This window comes from Vanacampus margaritifer, chromosome 1, assembly GCF_051991255.1.
Source record: "Vanacampus margaritifer isolate UIUO_Vmar chromosome 1, RoL_Vmar_1.0, whole genome shotgun sequence".
NCBI classification, from domain to species: Eukaryota; Metazoa; Chordata; class Actinopteri; order Syngnathiformes; family Syngnathidae; genus Vanacampus; species Vanacampus margaritifer.
In genome coordinates, this window is record NC_135432.1 from 59,754,959 (window position 1) to 59,779,507 (window position 24,549).

The 24,549-nt window shown below is 39.9% G+C and overlaps 1 protein-coding gene across 3 annotated transcripts in view; it reads right to left on the reverse strand.

Annotated features, from left to right (window-relative positions):
* Positions 1 to 24,549, reverse strand: part of LOC144044193 (signal-induced proliferation-associated 1-like protein 1) — a 54,231-nt gene continuing 29,682 nt past the window's right edge. For all 3 annotated transcript variants that reach the window (XM_077558450.1, XM_077558465.1, XM_077558459.1), the window contains 19 exons: positions 23,865 to 23,995; positions 22,572 to 22,760; positions 22,312 to 22,486; positions 21,008 to 21,111; positions 20,753 to 20,910; positions 14,855 to 15,434; positions 14,298 to 14,572; positions 12,943 to 13,197; positions 12,712 to 12,855; positions 12,370 to 12,527; positions 12,201 to 12,277; positions 10,469 to 10,878; positions 8,359 to 8,541; positions 7,261 to 7,423; positions 6,081 to 6,279; positions 5,858 to 5,998; positions 4,370 to 4,487; positions 2,719 to 2,797; positions 1 to 2,459 (listed from right to left, as the gene is read on the reverse strand). In XM_077558450.1, coding sequence (XP_077414576.1) covers positions 2,316 to 2,459; positions 2,719 to 2,797; positions 4,370 to 4,487; positions 5,858 to 5,998; positions 6,081 to 6,279; positions 7,261 to 7,423; positions 8,359 to 8,541; positions 10,469 to 10,878; positions 12,201 to 12,277; positions 12,370 to 12,527; positions 12,712 to 12,855; positions 12,943 to 13,197; positions 14,298 to 14,572; positions 14,855 to 15,434; positions 20,753 to 20,910; positions 21,008 to 21,111; positions 22,312 to 22,486; positions 22,572 to 22,760; positions 23,865 to 23,995 — 3,683 coding nt within the window. In that variant the 3' untranslated portion in view covers positions 1 to 2,315. The remainder of the gene's footprint in view (positions 2,460 to 2,718; positions 2,798 to 4,369; positions 4,488 to 5,857; positions 5,999 to 6,080; positions 6,280 to 7,260; positions 7,424 to 8,358; positions 8,542 to 10,468; positions 10,879 to 12,200; positions 12,278 to 12,369; positions 12,528 to 12,711; positions 12,856 to 12,942; positions 13,198 to 14,297; positions 14,573 to 14,854; positions 15,435 to 20,752; positions 20,911 to 21,007; positions 21,112 to 22,311; positions 22,487 to 22,571; positions 22,761 to 23,864; positions 23,996 to 24,549) is intronic.

Here is a 24,549-nt window from a genome sequence, read left to right on the forward strand (position 1 = left end):
TAATAATTGAACAAAATATCTTTAATAGATATAAACATTTTGTACACATCACAGGTGAATGGAAAGAGAGTCACATGCCATCACACGTGTTCAGGATGAAGGTTCAAGAAGGGGCCACTGACTCATTCTGCCTATTGCCAAAACGCTGTCATTAAAGTAATACAAATATCAACAAAGGTGCAAATTGTGGTGAGTCTTAAATTGTCTTTCTGAAGAGCTGCACACTTGCACAGTATCAGAGTCAAGAATAGAAAAGAATACTTTTTGGGGTCCGTCACTTACCAAAGAATCACACAGAAAAAGCACCAGTAGCTGCGATCGTACGATTTTTTTTTACCATCGACATTTAACAGGACCAGATGAAGGATCACATTGGAGGCTCTCGGCATGCGTAATCAGTTTCATGTATTGGAGAATAATTTACATGTTGCTTTTTTTTTTCATTTAAATCCACGAAGGGAAATAAATTCAATTGACAGGAATTTAAAAAATATGCGGCACACCCTTTAATACCGAGATAAATATATTTAATCTATAGTAAACAAGTTCATAAACTGCCCCCCAAAATATAACAAAAATATTACCTCTAGTGATATTTAAAAATGATAGTTATATATTATACATAGGTGAAACTCATTAAAATATTTTATGGTCAAAAAAGCTTCTTCATTTCAGTAGTTTACTTTAAAAAGTGAAACTCATGTTAAAGTTGACCAGAGATGAGCAAATGGCGGCCTGCACGTGGCCATCAATTCATGTTTGAAATAAATATGTTTTAGGCCGTTACAGTAGACGAGGAGTGGCTCTTTTCTATAATTTGAGCATTAAAATATAGTAAGATACGATTCTGTACATTGGTTCAATTAATTAATAGAACAGACGTATTTTTTTCTTTTTAAAATGGCATTTTTCTCATTAATCCGGTCAGGAATTTTAATGAGGTAGTCGTAATTACAATTTATTAAAATTACTGTATGCCTATCACACATTCATTCATTAATACAAATTAAAAAGATAGGAAAATAATTTTAGGAAGGACAACATATGGTGAATTTTGTGTTTCAATCGGTATAATCATTAAAATATTTAGCGTGTGGAGTTTCACTTTTTGAATTGAACAACTGAAAAAAAAAAAGAGATCTTTTTAGGAGGATATTGTAATTTATTGAGATGCATCTGTAAATATATTTTAATTGAATATAATTTCCACTGTTTTAAAATATCAAATGTGACCAAGCAAATTTCCAGTAAATTCTTCCCATTGAAATATTGGACCCCTTCTCAAACATATCGTCAGTCAATTTGAATGCATTGGAAGTTCAAAACAAATACATTTTGTTCCCACATATAATGACATATACATATTTTATAACTTGTTTTCAGATTAAATACACTCACTTTTATGCGTCTGATTGTGTGGCGTACATGAAGGCACCCCCCACCTGCGTATGGCTGCTTTTTCTCTTCTGTGACATCATCTTATTCATAAATACTCTTTAAATATCTCACCAAGGAGGGCACGGGGGGGAGTAGCTGAGAAAAATAAATCATATATTTACAAGACGGTGGAATAAATGAGCCATCAAAGCTATTTTCCTGACGACCGCAATCTACCCTCAAATTATTATTATTATTATTATTTTTTGTACAAAAGATAAACTGTTTGCATCCGCAGCTGTACACTTGCAGCTTGTACAATTTTTTTTTACACGGGACAGATACCTGACTTTACAGTGTTTACAGTATGTGCTATACAAAGGCGGTTTGTTACAATAATAGCTACAATAATAGGATACGATCATTTAGCGCATATATATATATATATATATATATATATATATATATATATATATATATATATATATTCTGTTTTAGACAGTCCAATAAAATATTCAGTGTTAGCACTGAGTGAAAAAAAATCAAATAAAAAAAAAAATCAAATAAAAAAAATCAATATGTCCTGCACAAAATTCCAATTAGACAGCGTCCAACCCTCTCAGAGGAATACGAGACATTTATTAATTGTGTCTGTTGTTTGAATTGGTTCTCTTCTCTGACATGCAGGGACAAGTCCGCACCATCGCTCAATTCTTAAGGGAGGGGGAGCGCATGCCCTGCTGATCATTCCGGCATTCGATACACAAGGCGAAAGATGACGTTGGCACTGGTATGACGTAAACACCAAGAGAAAGCATCCGTCGGTTTTTAAGAGCGTGAATGGGTTTTCGTCGAAGGGCAAATAAAAAAATTTAAAAAATGACGCGCGTGCAGCTGAGTTTTAGTGGTGGTACTCCCTTGTGGCTGCTTGGTTGCCGTCAGTTCATGTCGATGGTGTTGAAGACCCACTCGGTGAACTTTTTGAGCTTGGCCGAAGCGCTGTACGACTCCTCCAGGAGGCGCTGGTTGTCTTCGCGCAAGCCCTGGATCTGAATTTGCAGGGACGCCTTGGCATCCGTCTCCTACAAGAAAGAGAAAAGAGTGAGCCGATCCTAAGTGATTTGGCGCCATCTTGTGGCCTTTATAGGCAATTACAAAACAATGTAATTTGTGAGTTGAGAATGCTGAAATGAGATGCTGGCGTATGTTTGTGTTGCTCAGTGGGCTTAGTGTCATTATAAAGATGTTTAGTCTTGTATGAAGATCAGTTCAAGTCCACTTGATATTACTTCCTACATTCAAATTTGGGTGCGGACTTCCAAATGTTTCGATCCAACTCACCTTTTTCAGGTCTTCCTGTAGCGCTTTCACCATTGACTCCAGTTGGCTGACTTTCCCCATTAAACAGGCTGGTGTATCACTGTGAAATGGGGGGGGGGGGGGGGGCAACATTAACTCAGACAAACTGGCACTTGTCCAAGTGCTTTAAAAGTTAGCAACTTCACCTGGCCACTAAAATGGCTGAGCTCCACTGATTCTACTGCACAGCTTTAATGAGCTATTTCCTCACCTAGTGGCCTGTGGCCTTTATTTACTTAACTTGAGAGAGGGCGACGATTCTATTAGGGATACGCCGTTCATTAGAAGGGAGGTCTTTTTTTTTTTCTTCTATTTGGTGACATATAGGCACTTGCTGTTACTAAGGTTTTGGGAGGGGCGTGGTTTTCGCTTTTGCAGTTTGGGCTCGGTTCCTATTATATGACTGTGGTGAATGATAGACTCCCCTATTTGGAGTGCCTATATGCCACCAAACAGTTCAAATGGATTTTTGACGTCTATAGCCGTCAATGGCACTGAATGAGTACAATATTTTTTTTGAAAAAATAAAATAAAATCTCAATTTAAAGGGGAAGTCAACCCCCAATTTATAAATAATATGTTCTTTGCAAATATGGTATTCTGTTTAATATTACATTTGTGAAATATGAGTTATGAAGCAAAATGCAGCAGTTTTTATCCATCTGCGGGGGCGGCCATTTTGCCACTTGCTGTCGACTGAAGATGACCTCAATATTACTCAGGTAACAACCAAACACAGCTCAGCTTCAGAAAACAGGTGCGCTGTGATTGGTCGTACCCTGAAATGGATGAAAAAAAAAAAAAATTTTACCATGGTGTTTTTTAAATATTGAGCATAAGTAACACACATAAAAAAAAAATAATAATAATAATAAAAAGCTAAAACTAATACTGCAACTAAAACGAAATGAATCTTTTTTTTTTAAAACAACAAAAACGAACAGAACTACCATGAAACCTAATTGGAACTAACTAAATTTTAAAAACAAAACAAAATCAAAACTATAATAACCCTGGAGACATGGAGGGATTGCTGTTTTGGTTAGTAGCCTGTTTAACTCATTCACTGCCATTGACGGCTATAAACGTCAAAAATTCATTTGAACTATTTCTATTAGTTTAACATTTTTTTCCCACTTTTGTTAACAAGAGTATGAAAACCCAGATTTTTTTTTTATTGTACATTTAGAACAGATATGACATTTGTGATAAATCGCGAGTTAACCAGTGAAGTCAAGCGATTAATTAAAATAAAAAAAAATTAATCGCCTTTTGCCCCTAATTTTTAATAATCTTTCCTTTTTTTAAAAAAAAATAATTTATGGCAGTGAATGAGTTCATCTCTGTTTGAGTAACAGAGTCCAACTATGAACACACCAATGTCATTTTATGAGGATATCAGTCATAGCAAAAAGTAATTACAGGATAAAAGATATCTATTTGGGATGAGGGTTTATTTTTCAAGTGGGACCGTGCAAGCAATGAGTAAGTGCGACACAGTCGGCCACAATTTGAGCAACGGTAGTAATTCATCAGTAGTGGTCTTCGGTGATAATGAACTCTGCAGGCACAGAGCCGAGACGCCGGTAGATAAGCGCAAATGGTCCACGGCCGGTGAGTTGATGGCTCTTACCCGGGCGAGGGCTGCTTAAGCGGGGCCGCCTGAGGCTCAGCCTGCTGGGGGCCGACGCCTGCTGCGCTCTCAGCCACGGCGGTCTCCTCTTGGGCCGCCAGGTAGACCAATCTCTGCTCTGGAGGATGGAGCACGCACACACATGCAGATTACTATTAGAAGTTGAGAAAGTGCAACAGTGAACTCCGTTGGTTTTGATTGGTATTGCATGAGCATTATCGTTACAGCGGGTCCTCGGTTTTCCACGGAGTTTTGGTTCTTATTTGCAGCGGTAACCTGCGCTTTATGTAGGTTGTGAAATTCATGGAAAATCTGGGAAAAGTTTCTAGTATATAGGAAATGAAGCCGGGGATTTTAAACATTTTGTTTAGTCATAAGCAGCAAAATAAGCACACACATTTTTAAGAGGATGCTCAGGACACATTTTTTTTAGTTTGGCATTTAAATTATCCTTTTATTTATTTTCTTAGTTCCCAGTTCCTTTTATCATATTGTCTTTTATTCTGTTTTCTTTCAGATTTTAACTGTTTTTATTTTGTTTTCTTTTAGTTTTTAGCTAATGTTTCCTGGGTGTCATTCCTCACATGGTTTCTCTGTGCGCCGTCATGTTTGTTTTTGTATGTGTGTGTGTGGAGGGGGTTCTTTTTATTGTACTATGGATGTTGTAATTGTTTAGCACCTTGAGTTGCATTTTAATGTATGAAAGCTGCTATATCAATAAAGTTTGATTTATTGATTGAATAATATGTTTAAAAATCATGACATTTTGACGCATTTATTCGCAAGTTGACTTGGAAGTTTGAAATATTTTTTTTTGTAACAATCAATTCTGAAAGGGGATTTTCAAAGTTGGAAACTAGCTGAAAATTCCAAGAATTTTTGAACGTACATGACAATGGCAGTAACTGAGCATTACCTACATATTAACCGTGTACCATCCATGACCTCAATTTGTAAGTCGCACAGGTAAATCCCGAGATGCAAGGCAATAATGTTTCAATAAGTCAAACTTCCTCTACATACGGGTGTCAATATAAAACTAACAATTCCCTTTTGCTAATTTCGTACTCATTCTAAAATTCTACGTCATCATGAGCTCATATTAAACTGGGAATTCCAAAAACAATCCTCAAAGCAACTGTTGCTATGCTAGGGTTCATGACCCCAAAATACTGACCTTTGATTGGCCTATTGCCATTCATTCGAGTCGTGTAATAGGCACGTGGCTCAAAAAGGGGCGTGTCTATTTTACGTATTCGTATATGTTGTAATAACGTTATGAGTAAAAATGATAGCGGAGTGCAATGGTTGATATATCGCTGGAGAGCTGAGGTCGTTGCGGTTTTGATTTCATTTCTAAAATATGGGTCAGTGTGGCTCACTTTGCGATGCCGGGTCACATTTATGTGACGATACATCAGTAAGGTGCAGGAAAGTAAATGGCTCGGGTACCCCAGTTACAGTTGACATTTTCCGACATAATCTTACCCTCAAAGGCCTTAGCGGCATCTACCAGGTGGGCCCAGTCCAGCGGGCCGTCCGTCCTGGTGTCAGGGAGGGGCATGAGGGCAGGATCTTGCGCTTGCTCCTTGGCCCTCTCTCGCTCCAAGTCCGGAGCAGATAGGTTTGCTGGGAAAAAAAACAGGAAGTGCACAAGTGACACGGCACCGCAATGTTTGAATGGCGTTTAGCCACATTAGCGAAGGCTTACCCAGGGATTTGTGCGACGTTCGGCGGCTGGCTGCGTTGCGGGCGGTGGGGGAGCGCGGCACGGTCGAGCAGCTGAACAGAAGGTCGGTGGGGGTGTCGCGCTTGTCGCTGGAGACGGAACCCCTCTGCCCGCTGTAGATGCTCTCATCTGACAGGGTCCTCTGGAGGGAGCGTCGGGTAGGCGTCGGGGCAGGGAACGGCTTTGGAGGGAACACACACACACAAAAAAAAAAGACACTAGTAAATATTTGTCTGTATGTGTGAATGTTTGCTATTTGACGGAATATCACTCCCGGAAGTAGATGCTAATTTCCTATTAGCATGTCAATGGTATTTTGTATTGACTTTGTCACACCGCGGTGAGGGTGTCTTGTCATTTCCTGTTTTATTGTGAAAAGTCTGACTCCTCTCGTTTCAGGTCACTTGCCCTTCCTCGTGTGGTGTCTGTGTCAACCCTGATCCCTGATTGTTTCCACCTGTTCCCCATTACCCTCATGTGTTAAATAGTCTGCGTTTTCCCTGTCTTGTGCCGAAGTGTTTTCGTTTGAGCCACTGAAGCCTGCCATAGACCACAGCCTTGATATCCAGTTGCCTTTATTTGCCTTGTCTCGTGAGAGAACCTTTGTTTGTAATTTTGTATAGCTTAGTTTTGTTTAGTCATAGAGTGATTTTTGTTTTTGAATGTAGTTTTGAACTTCCTCCCTTTTGGAGCGCTTTCAGTTAATGTTTGTATAGTCTTTATTTTTTCCCTCTCATTGAAGAGCTTTTGTTTTGTTAATTAAAAGCTGCTTTACCCTCCACCTCTTCCTCTGCGTCTGAGTCCAAAAACAGCCTCGTTGTGTCAGACTTTAGCATTAGCACTGGTGATGATTTTAAGTTAAAATGAAACGTATTTGAATATACATTGTGCAATTTTGTGATTGTGTTGCTCATACAAAATGAGTAGTCAGCTCTATCTGAAGATTTTGTTTGAACTTTTGTTAGAACTTTTGTTGAAAAGCTCCCACGTGTCAAGTTGAAGTGTATTTGCGAAATGCAAATATTGACACGCCGGCGTCGTCTCATCACTTTCTGTTTGAGCCCACCACACACTTGTAAAAGTTCCACTTGATGTCAATGAAAATGTGTTGTTCAACTTGAACAAAAGACTGTCCCAAAGTGAGTCATCTCGCCTGCATTACCTTCTCTTCAGTGGTAGTGGGGGGAGGGCTGTCAAGCATGATGAGCTTCTTCAAGTCTTCTTCCAGGCTGGACTTGGCAGTGTGTCGCTGGGGCGACTGCGAGCCCCTCAGATTGGCTCTGAGCTGCGGCTGACTGACCAGTAGACCGTCACTCTGGTGCCGTCTGGACAGAGGAGGGAAAAAAAAGGATGACTTCACTGCTTTCTACTCAATAATGATGTCAATCTCAGGGGTGCTTTTGGTCATTCAATTGAAGAGAAACTGCGATAAAGCAGCTGGTTCTGGATTCAAATCCGATTTTTCAATCAGCTGCATTTTTGTGATGATCAGATGATTTTACATACCCTGGCAGAAATATGCCGCATATTGAAAAAAAAAACTATTGTAAATTTAGAACAGATATAAAATTTGTGATTAATCGTTAGTTAAGTCATGTGATTAATTACAATAAAAACATTTAATCACCTGACGGGCCTAATTTGAAAATAAAATAATAATAAGGGCCGTTTAATCGTAATTAATCGCATGATATTATATCTTATAAATCTAGGTTTTCATAAAAAATGTAATGAAATGTAAAAAATGTTAAACTAATAGAAATAGTTCACATGAATTTTTGACGTCTATAGTCGTCAATGGCAGTGAATGAGTCAATAGTGACATTTTATATTACTACAGCTTTAAAAAAATTATTAAACAACATTTAAGATATTTTTTTTTCTTAACATGAATATTTTGCAAACATGAGTTTATAAACTCACAAAAAATAAATAAAACCTCTCATGCCAACATTATACCCCTTAAAAAAAAAGACAAGAAATTAAAAAACGCAAATTAAAAATGTATAATATTTTCAAAGATTGGACTAGCTCTCAGACGTCTACATCATACCACAGGGTGTCAGTGTTGGCCACATGAAAAAAATAAAGGTCTTGGGGGCGTGGGGTAAGCATGACAAGTGAGCCTATATATTCACTCCCAGTCAGTCATACATCAAGTCAAACAACAGGAAGCAGTAAGATGCATCTCTCTCCCCCGCCCTGAATGACAACTTGGACCAGACACATCTTAAAGCATTCACAGACAAAGAAAACGTACTTCCGAGTGCTGCCAAAGTCGATCGAATTGACGGTCCCTCCGGGCTTCTTCCAGCCGATTAAGAACTTGGAGGTGGCCCCCTGCCTCGGATAGAAGGTCTTGGGCCCCGGGGAATTCTCAGAGGTGGGTGAGGTGTCGGGTGCCGGCTCCTCCTGGTTTCCAGGGGGGCCAGAACTCAGTGTGCTGTTGGGGACAACACCAGGATAAAAACCCAGTACAATATCAAGTGGATACAAATGTGATTAGCAAGTCGAATTCAATAGGGTCTAAATATGATACGTTAGGGGCGTGTCCATCGTTAAATCAGGCGAATAATCGTCAGCTGCAACAACATGGCAGCAGATCAGCGACTATAAATCCAAAATCTAATCTTGTCATTTATATTAAATGCTTATCCAGTTGCTCCCTTTCTTGCCTTCAAGTTGCTTATTCAAATGCAAGAAAGCAGCTCGATGAATAAAAATGTTTCTCTAGTTGCACGCTGATTAATTCAGCAGCAATATTAAAAAACGGGACACAGTGTCCTTGCATCGAGCCCATCATCTGCAGAAGTAGAAGTTTCCGAGCCTCAATTTGTGTGTGCGCACGTGCATGCACATATTATAAAACAAAGCCTCCGATGTACACGTCGAGTTATTTCTGGCTGGGTGAAGAAGCGAGGGAAGGGAGCTTTGGTTGATTCAAAGGAAGTGGGATTTAAAAGAGGGGGGGGGTGGGGGGGGCAGTGCTGAGCTCACAGTCTGCTTTTTTAGCAACTTCAAGCATTTCCTTTCTATCATGGATACCGGGGGATGGAGAACGCACGCGCGCACACACACACACACACACACACACGCATACGCATGCACATCCTTTGTTCACAACCCAAACCGCAACGCATCTGACTTTTTCGCCTGGGATGATGCAGGATGTTTTGTGGTACCTCGACTGATTTCATTCGTTCCATGACCACGCCGGGAGCTCAATCTGCTCGGAAATCAATTTTCCCCAATGAATAAAACTGAAACTTTGTATTTTTAATCTGTTTCAGTCGACCCAAAACACACATTTTTAATGTTATTTAATTAAGAAAAGCATCTCCATATTGTATAAAACATAATATAAGTGATTGAAAACCGATAAGATGATAGATGATAGTGTATTTAATATACATGCTGTAGTATAGTAAACACCTACTATTTGCTACAAATAGTAAAAATCTGAGAATGTCTTCTGCCTATATATGCCACAAGATAGCACCAAAGCAATCTATTCTATATTAGACATGGCTTTGGCCTGACCTCAAAAACAGCCAATCACCAATATTACCATACCAGGTATTGGTATCAGGTCTGGTTTTAAGGTATCGGGTACTGATGAAGGCTGCCAATACCAGATACAGATACTAAAGAGAAAAACAACTGATATCAAGTAAGTCCTCCTTGGCAGTAGTTGGCGCTATACTGCAGCAGATTGACACATTGGTGAATCATCATCTGAAAGAAATGTCTTTGTGCACAATTTTTTGTCATTGTTCTAAATAAAAGTACTTGAGATATCAGTACTCGGTATCGGTGAGTACTGAAAAGGTGAATACTTGTACTGGAATCGGTTTTCAATATCTCTTATTTTGATTAATATTGAAATCACGATTAGTAAACTCAAAATTACTACAAAACTACAAAAACTCAACTTAAAAAAAAAAAAACTAGTAACAAGTAAAATATAGTAATACATTATTAATAGTAATAATTGAAAAAATCCTGTAGTGTGCTCTTTGGCCACTTAGGGGCAGTGTAGTGCACACTTGGAGATGCATGTACAGGGAACTACAAAGAATAGAAGAAGGACGAGGTAAATTTCATTAATTCCACTTATTTTTCACATATTATGAAGAATGTATGCCCATGAGCATTACCGTTATTATATGACGACGTTTGTGTATTCATTTTAAGAGTAAATCCCATCCATGATGTCCAATGCTAATATTTGCTAACCGGTCAATAGGGTTTTCCATTGTGTGCTAGCATTAAGCTGGTGATCTAAGACAAACTATTTATTATATTTATCTGGAATACATTTGAGTGTGATGCATTTCTAGCCGAGGACAAAATTACACATCAGTGCACACCTGGAGTGGGAGGCGGAGTCACTCAGAGAGTAGGAAGCGCCATCAGGAAAGGCTAAGGGGCTCTTCAACGGGTTCTCGCCACCTCTTCCAGCAGGAACGAGCGAGTCCGGAGTGGGGGGCGAAGAGTCGGCCCCTCCCTGCCCGCCTGTCTCGTCCTGCCACGGGACGCCGTCCGCGGCCCTGAAGGCGGCGTTGGATGAGGTCGTGCTGCTCTGCGTGGCGGTGAAGGACGTGGCGTCGATGCCGCTGTCGGTGGACGTGCCCTGGAGGTACGCGCCGAGCTCCAGGTCGCCTCGCACTCCCGAACGCGAGCCCACCTCGTACCATTTGTCGTCGCTGTGGGCGGAGCTTGAGGCATTGCTTGACAGCGTGTTGCTGCTGGACTGGCTGGAGGAATACGGCGCGTCCACCTGTGTAAAACACAAGACAGAGATGTTTATACCTTAGAGTAGTGATTGTCAAACACTATTCTATAGCACTTATTTGTGCACAGGTGATTCAGCTTGGCTGTTAACCCCAATTTTGCCCAAAACGCCTAAAAAAGGTGCACTCAAAGTAAATTTGAAGCTGTTCTTCTATCTATACTCTATTTTTAAGATATTACTTGGAATTTTTGCCCCCTCAATACTGCAAATTGGAATTTATAATTATTATTTTCCAAGGTCCTTTACCCATGTATTTTATAACAAATACAAATAGATTTGTTTTACATAAATGTGTTGGTTTTGTACTGTAGTCTTTTAACCATTCATTACAACTCAACAAAATTTGGCCTGACAAGTGTGATGTAAGAAAAAATGTCCGTTAGTCAAAAGTCCGCTTTTCAACTTGAAAAAATAATAATAAAAGTTTCATGAAACAATATGTAGTTATGTGAACTGGACTTCTTAACTCTTTTACTGCCAAACATTATCCCCAAAACAACCCATACAGTGCCAGCTGATTTCGAGCGTTTTCACTCATCTTTCAAGGCAAACAGAATATTATGTGCTATGGCTACATAAACATACCAGATGAAAGAGTGGATTCCATTCTTTCATTAGAAAAAAAAGTGTATTTCTACTTTATTCCGTTCTTTAGTAATCACCATTTGAAAATAGGTAATTTGAGTGACATCAAGCGAAAATGGAAATAATAATAATAAAATAATAATAATAATAATAAAAATAACGAGCTTTTTGTGAAAAAATACATTTTCTGCACAACAGTGACTTTGACACTATATTTTTTTGTTTAGTGACGCTCTGTGAATTACATTTAATGTGACGAATGCTTTGATCATTCACATCATCCTTAACAAAACAACTATTTCCTAAGGTCCGCCATGTTTTCATGTAATTTGATACCCGGGTGTCCATTAAAACGAGATACGATGCTGCCATCTGCTGGGCATAGTTAGTGGGTGTTTTGGGATTTTCCACAAAGCAGCACTGCAGAAAAAAAAATGTAGTTGATGTCAATTTACGTTTTTGGCGGTATACAGTGGGCGTGTCCTTAACGTCAATTGACATTTTTGATAATAAAAGGGTTAAGAACTGAAGCCCAGTAAGGAGAAGGAGCCAGATGGACTGTCCTGGAAAGTCCCAATACTTTCATCCATCTCGTGTCGTGTGGTTTTCATGATTGACAAGCGTTCAAAATGCACCAAGTTGCATAATCTTCCACATTCCACAGTGGACTACGTGTGATTTCACACTCAGGAAAATCAAAAGGGTCTACATGTCCTGCTCACTTTAGCGCTCTTGTTAGGTGAAATGTGTCCACTCTGCTCCGGTGGCGCGAGTCGAGGAATGAGAGCCTTGGAAGTTTCTGCCAGGGGCAACATGGCAGACAAGAAATGAGCCTTTTTGTACCAAGTCACTTTTTATTCAAATACTGTAATGAATGAGACGTGATCTTACCTTGAGTGTTTTTTTCCCCCTGTCTACATGCTACCTCACTCTCGCCATTTCGGGACCAAGCAGCTCCTGTGCTGGAGCCCATTTTGATGGCACTCGCACTGTCACCTGGCAACAGTCGCGCAGACGACACAGGGGACTGGCAGTTGTTGTTATTAAACCTAGAAGAGAGGTGCCATGGGTATTTACAGTACGACTAGATGTTTTGCTTGATTTAACTCCATTAAAAATACAGTGGAACATCCAAAGTTGTTCAAATTTCAAAACGTGTTGCGTTTTTTAGGTTGAGTTGAAACTGTCCTTAGATGTAAATGTGATCTTCTAGAAATTGAGACGTGAATTTACCCCTCAGGCATTGACTTCTGCCTCCAGTGGTTGGAGCTCATGTTGTCAGTGTAGGGGAGGCCAGAGGGGGAGTTTGTGTTGTGAAGTGTGCGGCCCATCACGATTGAACAGGCGAGGGCGTAGTTTTCATTTCCGGGTGAATACCTGTGAGGGAACAAGACGGCGCCACACAGCGGTCAGATACAATAACCACTGTGTCATTAGGATTGATCACTTTGGAAACTTGGCAACCTTTTGGGAACTACGGGCCGGCCATCGCTGGACACACTGCGCGGCATGGCAGCAGAGTTACCAAAGTCCGGCGGAGGGGCCTTGATGAGCGTACCGCCCGAGCCTGCAGGCCGTGTCTGAGGGCTGGAGGAAGTTCTCGGCCACTTGGTGTTGCTGTTGGTGGCCGGGCGGAAGGGGAACTTCAACTCATAGGGCATTCCCTCTTTGTGGTTCTTGTAGTCCACTAGGGGCATGTGATAGATTTCTGAGCAGCCTCTGTGGAAACAAAATGCTTTGATATATTATACTGTGTAATGCTAAAAATGCTATGGGCATAATTTTTAAGCAAAATTAATCACGAGTATAATAATCAACTCATGATTAATCGCAAATTAATCACACATTTTATATCTGTTCTAAATGTATAATAAAATAAAATAAACAATAAAATATTTTCCCCCAGTTTTCATACTCTGTAGAAAACTGTAAACGTAATACAAATATGGCTGTATCCTTTACTTCATTGATACAGTAAGTTAAAATGTATGTGAAGTTAAAATTAAAAAGATTTACTGTACTGTTTAAAAAAAATTAAAAGTGTGAGGCATTGATTTGTGTTGGTCATTTTTCTGCCAGTAGATGGCAGAAGCTTTTAAAGTTAGGCATTGGTGACAGACAGCACAGTGAATTTTTCTAAACTTGTGAACATTTTTTTAACTCATTTTCTCCCCAAACGTATAAATGTGTTCTATTTTAAATATTACCATGCTCCCAAAGACATATTTATATGTTTTTTAACGCTAGAGCATACAGAAGGCTTTGATGCAGCCTCGGAACTAATGTGAACGGTTGAAGCATTGGTAGTTATTCCAAAAACGGCCATCAGAAGGCAGCGGAGTATAAGAGATCAACCAGGGCCATGTTGAAAAACGCTCATTTACCCACAGATTTGTGAATAATGATGAAACTTAGCCATATTCTAATGCTAATTGCTGCAACATGGAAACAGATATTTTACTCTAATCTTTCTTTTGGTAGGTTCCATGTTTTTATAGCAATAGAACACAATATTCTGTGGGATTCAGTCAAAATCCAGTAAAACAGATGGGCGCGAAGGGGGTTGCTTCAGTGAAAGTGTCTGGGAGTTAATGAGTTAAAATTGTAAATTACAGCTTCACCCCTTTCCCCACAAATACTGTATATGCATTATTATCATCATAGCTATTAGTGCTAATATGTGTTATAGAGACTGCTGCACAATATTAAATGCTTTTATTTTGTTAGGTTTTACACAGATGTGCATTGTAAAGTGACGCAGCTTTACTGCAAAATAGGCCTCACATCTGATCAAAAGGTCAGATTGAGGTATTACATACCTGCGCGGTGTCGAGTCTTCGTGCGGCGGAATGATGACTACTTTGACAGTGACGGATGTCCTGAGCAGGTCGATCATCTGCTCGTGCGACAGCGAGGCCACGGCGACCTTGCAGATCTCCACCAGTCGGCTACCTTGCCTCAGCCCGGCCTGCCAGGCGTAGCCGTAAGGCTCCACCTCAGCCACGATGCCCTCGAAGTTGACGTGAAAGCCTAGCTGGCCCAAAGCGTTGCGACGCAGCGTCATCTCTGCGGTCTGGCTGCCCTTGGTCAACAGCTAAGTTGGAGGATAAATGCAAAAAAAAAAAAAGATGACAAAGTTAGTCAGAAATCATTCTCTCATTAGCTTTGAGTTACGTAATCAGACAGTTGCTGATTGTAGTATGTGGTTGTTACAGATTAACTGGATTTACTAATTAATGAAGCAATTACTTTTGGTTCACCTCATTGATGGAACTCGATGTAGGTAAAGTATGTGTTGGCGTCTTATGAAATCTTAAATCATTTCGCCAATGAGTCAAATGTTTGCTGACAAGTTCAAGCAGCCCCCCCAACTGACCTCTAGTCTCTTCACCACCTCTCCAAAATCTTCTGTGTTGTTATTGATGGAACGAAGTGACACGCTTTCACCGCGCTCGTAGAAGATCTTCAAAGAGGCGGGACTTCCGGTTGACCAACCAATCACGTCGCGCGTGGCACAATTAAACACAACCGCTTTGGCTTCCTGATCCAGGAGGATTACAAAGTCGTTTGAAATGGCCAACAGGCATTCCCTCTCCGCGCCCGCCACTTGGTCTTCAGCGTGAACCTGCCAGGTAATTGCGCCCAGGCTCCGGAGCTCCGCCCCGCTGTACGGTCGCACTTTTTCCCGCCGCTTGTGCGCCAGGGAAATGAAGGGGAACTTCCCGGTGGGTTCCACAGGAGTGTTGGTCACGTGACGCTCAGCCAAGTCCCTCAGGTACTCCTGTCGCGTGCGCGTCGCCATGGCGCCAAACTTGTCCGACTTGTGGGCTGCGTTTTCAGCGTTAATGACTTTAGCTAACAGGAAGTCCCTGAAGACGGACGACTTGGGGAAGGTCACGCCCTTGGGGACTGATGGACCAAAGGGGGGGACGTCCTGGGAGCGGCTAACTGCCACACTGTGGAGAAAACAAAAGCTTTATTGAGGTTAATGCCAATCATCCATTTTTTGCTCTGTTCAAAACAGTAGTGGGAAGTAACTAAATACAAGTACTTAGTTACTCTAAATTAGATTAACCAAACAACCAATAAATCAACCCCGTTTGTTCCTCATCCATGGTCTTATTTTGAGAGAATCAGCTCCAAGAATGATTCATGGCAAATGTGTCACATCTTGTATTTTTTCCAATGTCATCCCACTCAAATTCAAGAGGAAACTAGATGACTGTTCTAATAGATTTATTGGAAATGCAAAGTGTGTCACTGAACATCTATCCATCCATTTGCTTCTGCTTACCCTGTTCAGGGTTACGACTGAACTTGAGTTTATTCCTGCTGACTTTGGGCGAAAGACAGGATACACCCTGGACTGGTTGCCATTCAATCACAGGGTACATCTAGAGCAGCTGTTTGACCACAACCATTAACACTCACAATGATTGTTTTTAGCATTGAATGAATGAACATTATGGATGTAACGATAACTGCAATATCGCAATATGACAATTTCTACAATGTTGTCGTCGTCATGTCACGCCATTAAAAGCAGCACATATGTTTGCATCCCATTTGTGCAGTTCCAGCACCCTCTGGTGGTTAGTTTATTAGTGAAGATTAATTTTGATTAGGCATGTTTTGGTATAGTAAGCATTGTGTAATTAGGTAAAAGTAAACTACAATTCTCAAAAAAAAATTCTTCTGTATTGCCATATATAAATGAAATATATAAACCCTGAAAGCTTATGTATGAAATTAATTGACAAAGCTATAATTATAGTTGCAGCAAACGGTTGCAGTTCATTGTATTTCATTATCAAATTAATGATTTTTTTGCAATCTTAGTTTTTGCTATTTTGTTGTCATTATCTATAATAACCTCGCCACAGACTGGAATTGAACCAACAGCACCGCCGAGCCAAGTACTAGGGGTGGGAATCTTTGACTGTCTCACGATTTCCTTCGATTCCGATTTTTGGGTCTGCAATTCCATTCAGAATCGATTTGTGATTCAAAATGATTTGATTGACAATGATTTCAGCTTCAATTTATAGATCTGCAAAGAATCGTCATCATCTTGTCTGACTCGCTAATGCTAATTAGCGCGCTACCTGCAGCACTTTTATCACTCAAAAGAACGGCTATTCTTAACTCTTTGACTGCCAGATGTTTTCAGAAAAGGGATGCCGTGGGTGCCAGCCGATTTTAAGCATTTTGACTGATCTTTCAAGGTCCATAGAAAATTATGTGTTTGGACTACGGAAACACACATACTACCAAATGAAAGATTGGACTCTCATCTTTCATCAGAAAAAAAAGTTTGTTTCTACCTTATTCCGTTTTTCAGTAATCAGCAATAGAAAATGGTTAGTTTCACCTCTGTTTTGAAACAAACGTCTTTTAACGTCTTTGGCACTCCTCCATAGGATTTTACTAAACGCTATTTGAGGTTTTTGGCAGTCAAAGAGATACAAAACGGACTAACTTGATCATGACTTTTTCCTTCCACTCTCTAATGTGGCTACAACTTATCAGTGTATCAGAACAACAAACAAAGTCACTAGTAGAGAAAGTGAAAGTGTCAGTGTATGGAGAAAAAGTAGCCTTGAATAAGATGATATGACACTTGTGACAAGTTTGCATCCACTTCATTAAACACAGCCATTGGCAGTAGGAAGAATGTTGCAAAGTACGCCTGACTAAAGCCAGGATATAAATACTATACATCCCATCCCAGTTGACAGGGCAGCAGCCAGTGTTGACAACCTGCCACTCTCTGCACTGCTCTGGTTTGGACGAGTGCCACTGTGGCTTGAGCTAGCAAACGCAAACAGCCTTCATTTCCTACACAAAGACGGAGTTACGCAATCTGTCTTCGCAGCCCAGTGTGACGACGGGGCAGCGGTTGAAAGCGGCAGATTAGCACCCCGCTGGCCCCCGGGGCCGCTCCTCAAATGCTCCGCTCTGCCCCAATGTGACCCGGACATTATCGAATGCCAACTGTGGGCTATTAATAAGCAGATGACTCAACAAATTGAAGCGCAGCGATCAAACATACAGCACGGAACTACATGTGGGATGTATTTGTGTGTGGGTGTAATCTGTTAAAATCCTTGTCATGAATCCAGCACTGCATCAACAAAACCACAAGAAGTCAGAACTTACCTCTTTATTCCACAGTGTTTTCAGCAAAATACCCTAAATCTTCATTTGCAATAGCCCTGCTACAGTGGGCTGTTATAACTCACTCAGACCAACTAGACCCCTTTTTCATCCGGACCCACATTTGTTTGCACGTCATCGGTGAAAGGCATCCATGGTAGCACTGTTGACAATCAGGAATTAAGCTCTTAAAGCAAAAGCAAGGCACCTGTGGGTGGGGTAGTTCCGCTATTGTCCCACACTTCTCAATTTCATCCAGAATGAAATCCAGGAAGAGCAGAATATCACCCCTTTTTTTTTGTGCTTAAAAACCCAAAAGGTACTTCCCCAACCAGGAATTACAGCATCCCAAAAAAAAAAAAACTATCAGAAAAAGTCCAATCTTGACATGATTGCAGGTTGCAAGACAGACGTCAAATTTGACCCGTCCGCTCCTGAAGTAGTCTCCCTGTGCTATGGGAAACTCTGCCCTCCACAATCCTTCCCGATCCCATGCATGTCTGGTTCAAGTGAGCACTTCATGTGCATGCCGCTAACTCCTTCAGACCACTCCGGCTCATGCTGCCCAAAGGCAAAAGTGTCAGGCTGGGAGTAAAAAGGAAGGCGGACGCTTCTATTGTCAGCGTGTGTGAAGAGAGAGCTTCGCAAAAGGAATTAGCGAGTGAGCGAGGGAGGGGGGAAATGTGTGCAAGGGTGCGCAAGTGGCCATGGGAAAAAGGTAAGAGGAGAGGTAGCGACAATGTGTACGCACACCGTGTTTGCTTGGAGGTGTGCCATTTAAAAGAGGGAGCGGAAATGGTGAGACCGAGAATCAGCCAGTGGAAGAAAGCCGCAGCGGCCACAAACTAATTTATGGGTCATTCCAGAAATGGAGTACATTTTCTGACCCCTAGTGAAATTTCAAAAATCCACAAAATACAGAAAAGTTCCCCTGTTATGTAAGAGTGACCACAGACCCATTTTACATAATTTTACACTCTAAAGTTGTGTCTTTCAACATATATGCAACTGTAGCAACTATAAAAGTGATGTCTTTGTATTTTTTCAAATGAAAACTTGAAACCGTTTTCGCTGTCTAGAGGAAGAGAAAAAAACTTCAGACATCATCAAACTAATTGCTAATTCACTTTCCTTTCTTTTCTTTGGTCCTTCCTCGGGTCTCCTGACAGCCTCACGGCTCTGGCTGGGATCTGAAGTGTTCGATTTAGGTGAACGGTATGGGATTTTTTAATAGGTTTTAGGTGAACTAATGAATACACGCACACACGCACATACCAAAAAAACACACAAAAAACAAAAATAAAGAGAGAGCAATGATGATGACATGATGAATGAACAATACTGAGCTCTCCAGAAAGAAAAGAAAAAAATCAAACAAATTGCTCTGACGATTGTATTTTTCAATTTTTTTCTCCAATGTTTTCATTCGTAATTTAGTGTGTCGGTCAAACAATGCAACCCTGTTAGCATTATCAGAAAAAGACATGTTAATATCAAGTTTGTATGTTCTTGACCAGTTAGCATAACAGCTAGCACAGCTAGCATAATTATACAGTTAAGCAAAAAATAACATCATTGAAACCCTCTTACTGTAATTAAAAGAATATGACAATTAAATCAGTACTGTATTTGAAAAATATTTAACTTTATTTAATTGTAAAGTATTTCTTTGGCAATATTTTTTTTTATTTTTGGGTACCTGAGTATCTACACAGAAAAAAAATTGTTCTTAAAAACAACCATTGTTGAGTAGGGTGAATCAAATTATATGATAGATACCTGTTTTACTTATAAACAAATGATAAAATAAATGGTCCTTTTGTAAAAAATAAAAATAAAAATAAAATAAAATAAAAATAAAAATATCTAAAACTTTAGCACCGAAATTGTCCTCCTCTTAAATAAATAACTCTTATTTTTGTGCGTGTAGACAGAAGACACAACCATATCCACTACAGGACCAGGAGGATGGGATGATAGTCACAGCATTCGCTTTCACTCTGTCATGCCTTCCGGACTCTGCTTTTTGTCTTAATGCACTGCTGAGTGGGCTTACGGGGTTATTGCAAACCATGCAATACTGGGACTTACTGGGAATAATTGTGGGTATTCTCAGTCTCTGGATGTGGACTTATTCATAGCTGGTTTTCTTACATCAATCATCTTGTCAGCCTCAAGGCTCAAAATGCACACAGATTTTTTAACTGCAAACCTTGGGACAGTACAGTCTACAGTATTTCATTTTGTCTTTACAGCTACAGTATGCATCTAAAATTGACAAAACCAAACTGACAAGCAAGCCTAACACTTAACATCAGTAATGAATGTAGAAATTGATTCATCTATCATTCAGACAATTGTGCGAAACTGTTGAATAATTATCTTTTTTTTTGCAATGGAGCCAAAATGGAGGGTGCCACTAGTTGGCGCTGTCGACACTAGTTTACTGTCTAAAGAAGGACAAAATGACATGAGTTGTGGGAAGTTTAGCTGCAAAAACACTTTTCCGATTCCTCTGGCAAAGCATTGGAAACAGGAGTTGACAACATTCAAAGAGAAACCTTCTCACATCCCGACTTCAAACGTGTCCCAAAGCTGGAATTAATCAACTCATTTCCAACATGTTACTATGCACTTTTTGAATACCAAACCAAGCAAAAAAACACAATTGGCAATTCACCGTGATTTGGATATTTTATCTATCCAGCGTTCCCCTACCACAGTTTCCTAAGCTTTTCAAGTGGTCTCTCCATACCACAGATTTTACCCATCTGAAAAATATCATAACATATGCTGAACATGCCATTTTCCCATGCTGCAACGTTTTGTAAGAACGCCACCAGCAAATGTTGATTGGGATGTCACCCGTTTATTCCTCTCAACAAAACGCCACTGTTAGCCGTAGTCGACGCCAGAGAACAGCAACAACTCACGAGGCTAGCAGAAAAAGAACATCAACACACGCAAACAAACCGCACGTCTCGTCCCCTTCCCTCCCGCGAGACCTGTGTTGCGTTCATAACAATCAGACATAATAGTGCTCAACATAAATGGTGACCCCAGAACACACACAACCACTTAGTTTGTTCTAATATTACTAATAACTAAAAGGACGTACCTGTAGCAGGTGTTTTCTGAGCAGGGATCGTGCACCCTTACAACAATGAAAACATGTTGAAAGTGAGAGCGAATAGCCTTTGGCGTAAAGGGGTGCGCACCGGGCTCCTGGAACACAATTGTCACTATGTCGTTCCCAATATGGCGCTTTCTCAGTAACTGGTCAAAAACACAAAAAGTACTTAGTTAGAAAGTTGCGATGAGATCAGAAAAGCTACTCACAAGCAAAATCGGACACACAACTGGCCATATTTACCTGTTGCTTATTATTGGGTGTGTAAGGCAGCAGAGTGGACACGTGGAACATGAGCTCGTAGTCCTTGTAGGATGTGTACAAGGAGTGTGTGCCCGTGGAGTCCGCTGAAAAGAAAAAAGAAAAGAAAAATGACAAATCAATTCCTTCCAGAGCCATCGTAGCAGAGCATTGCGGCATTCAACAACCTTCCAGCTCACGCTGCATTCTTTTAGTTGGAGTGTTGTGGTTGGGTCACACGGGATCCAATTTCATCGCTTTCCGGATAATTAATCATTTAGGGATTAACTGTATACATTTTTTTTTTTTGCTGGGATGAAGGTGTGCTATGTTTTTGATCGCTTTGAATTTTGGACACATTTTGAAATTTCAAGTACATTACAAATTGAATGTGATCCAAATTTGGTTACGATGGAGATTGAATTTGAGGATGGTCAAGTGCAAAAACTAAAACGTTCCAGGGGGCGCAACTGAGTGAGTTTTGAGAGTCATGTTGGGGACCCCCTAAAATACATTTTCACCAGGATTCGCACAACTGCACTTGGCGTATGTTGAGGCCCCCAAAATGGCGATTCACTGGAGGGAAAAAGAAAGTAATCTCTCACATATCTGCTGTTCATTAGGGCTGCTCGATTATGAAGAATTTATTTATTTATTTTTTTGGAGAGCTCAGTATTGTTCATTCGGTAATTTTACCAATTTGACATGTCATCATCATCATTGCTCTCCTTTTATGAAGAAAATATTAATCACGATTATATTGGTAATAATTGAAATCACGATTAGGGCAATCATTTTTTTGTTTTAACGTAAAAAAAAATTAAGGCAAATGAACATTTTTTAAACACTATAATTATGCAAGTTCCTTTTGGATGAAACAAAATGTATTAAATTGCTTCTTCTAAAATGAAATAGAAATGTTGCAAATATATACATTTAAACAACTCAACTCAAAATTAGTATAAATAATCTTTTTTTTTTTTTTTTACGAATTTGATCATTTTGCAAATGTAGAGTGTAATAATTTAAATTATAATTGAATTTCGATTCATTGCACAGCCCTATTGTTCATTATTCACAAATGTGTATTTTTCTGTGGAACGCATCCTCATCAGTGATAAATAATCAGGACAATTTGGCATAATAAGGCTTGAGACACTCCAATCGCACAAATGGCAAAAATAAATAAATCAATCAAAGCATATTTTGACCAGGCTAAAAGTAACCATTTTTTTTTATGCTGCACGTCGGACCGCATCCGGCACCCCTGGGCCAATATTTTGACACATGCTTTAGCGAGTGTTTACTTTTAGTGTCCAGCTGGGCTCTGTACTTGGTGAAGCCCTTGAGGCGAACCTTCTCCCCTAGCAGCTGCAGGAACTCCTCCAGGGCGGGGCCGGCCATCTCGTTGTTGTACATCTCCTCCTCGGTGCTCTGGCCGGCTCGGCAATACATCACCCCCACCTTTACCTGGAAACTGAGCTGGGAATAAAAAAAACACAAACGACAATTCCCTCAATATTGAAATCACTGGTACTTCCTGTGTATGTTTTGAAAGAACTCTTACTCCTTGTTCGTCCAGTTTCATCAGCTGCTCTGTGACTTTGGGGGTGTTGAGGGCCAGTCGGAGGCAGGGTAGATCCAGCTCTGGGAGAACGTACTCCAAGACCTCTTTAATGGGAAGCCCTCGAGCGGTGCCGTGCTTGGAGGTGGAAAGCACGGCATCCTCCAAGATAGAACCTCTGAGTGTTGTGAGCTGAATGGGCAAAGATGGGGAGGAGATTAGAGTTGGGAATTAGAGAGCAGATTGAATGAACCTCAAAAATCTGTGGTGTGTTTTTATTTCTTGGAGAATGAGAAACTATGAAAACAAAACTACTCCCCAAACATGAAAAAAAAAAAAAATCATTTACTGAGAACAACAGAAGACTGTGATTCAAGAGGAAATAAGGAAGAGGTGGGAGTCAAAATAATTTTAGTACAGAGTGTTCATTGTGTAAGTGCTCGAGGTCTGAACTCAATCACTTTGCTATCATACACAGCTGGAATACTTTCTCTATTACAAGCTTGAGACTGCCATGTTCACAATTGATCTCCATGTTAGGAGGCAGGCTACGGTTTTGGACTGTAGGATACCTTTATCTCCAAACTTGTGTTTGCTAGGTGACCTAACAACAACTGACTTACCACATAAACAATTTCAATCTACACTTGTAGCCCTTACTATCGCAAAAAAAAAAAAAATCTTGTTAACTGGAAAAATAAACAAACTCTGAATATCGACCAATGGTCTAACCTCCTCATAAATCACATTTTAATGGAAAAAATATCTGCCTCAAATAAAAACCAAATATCAAAATTTATAAAAACCATGGTCTACGTATATAAAAATTTTTAACCTAATTCTGGTAACTTAATTCTGTCTGTTAGCGAGAGCCACTACATCGTGATAACTTACATTGATGTTTCTGCATTTGGCAATTTATTATTATATTATATTATTAGTATGGGATTTTTTAATAATAGGTTTTAGGTGAACTGATGAATACACACACGCTCGCACATAAACATACTCACCCACATACAAAAAAATATATATATATTTATATATATATATATATAAAAATTTAAATAAAAAATAAAAAAGGAGAGCAATGATGACAAATCGAATGAACAATACTGAGCTCTCCATAATAAAAAGAAAAAAAAGAAAAAAGAAGGAAGCAGGCTACGGGTGGGTTACGAATAAGCACCTGCCCTCAACAGAACTTCCCTTGATCAATTAGCTCATTAAGTCCAGTACCCCAAAACTTTTTTTGTCCACATAGCGTCTGAACAGCAACAAATGAATCTGACTGACCTCGCTTGTTCTGAAGATGAGGCGGTAGTTATACTGCTGGCCGTGCTCCTTGTCTTCCTCCAATTTCTCTCTGCGCAAGCTAACTGCCACTGGACCTAAAGCGTCATCCATCCCAAAGTAGTTCCAGTGTTCTGAAGCAGACGATGCATGGAAGGTGAAGGATTACAGTGAACAGCAAGTATACTGACATATTTCATGAAAGACGATCGATATAAACCACATATTTCCATTATATAGCAGAATGAACCACTAATACTGAATGTCACGTAATGAGCATTTTTTTCTTTCTTCCTGAGGGCACACACTACGTACGATTGGCTGCTTGCTGAGTTGAGTAAAAAAACTGTTTGTAGTTAATTGCCTCCAATTAACGTTTCTCTTTTGAGCAGAGAGCGGAGGGGTGAGCAGTTACACACGGAGAAGGGAGTGAGCAAGACTTTTAGCTCTGTTGATTAATGCTTAGCAGTGATGGGAGACACAAAACGGAAGAATGTTAACATTTATTTTTTGTTTATTGAAACTTAATACGGTACATGTATATTCTGTACCAAATAATCGATATTTTGTTTAAAAATATAATAGATTGTGTTCAGCGGTGTAATTTTAATACCATGATTTCTACCCATGGATCTTTTTTTTTTTTTTTTTAACCAGCCTTGTGGCATTCGAACCCAAAATGGGCTCT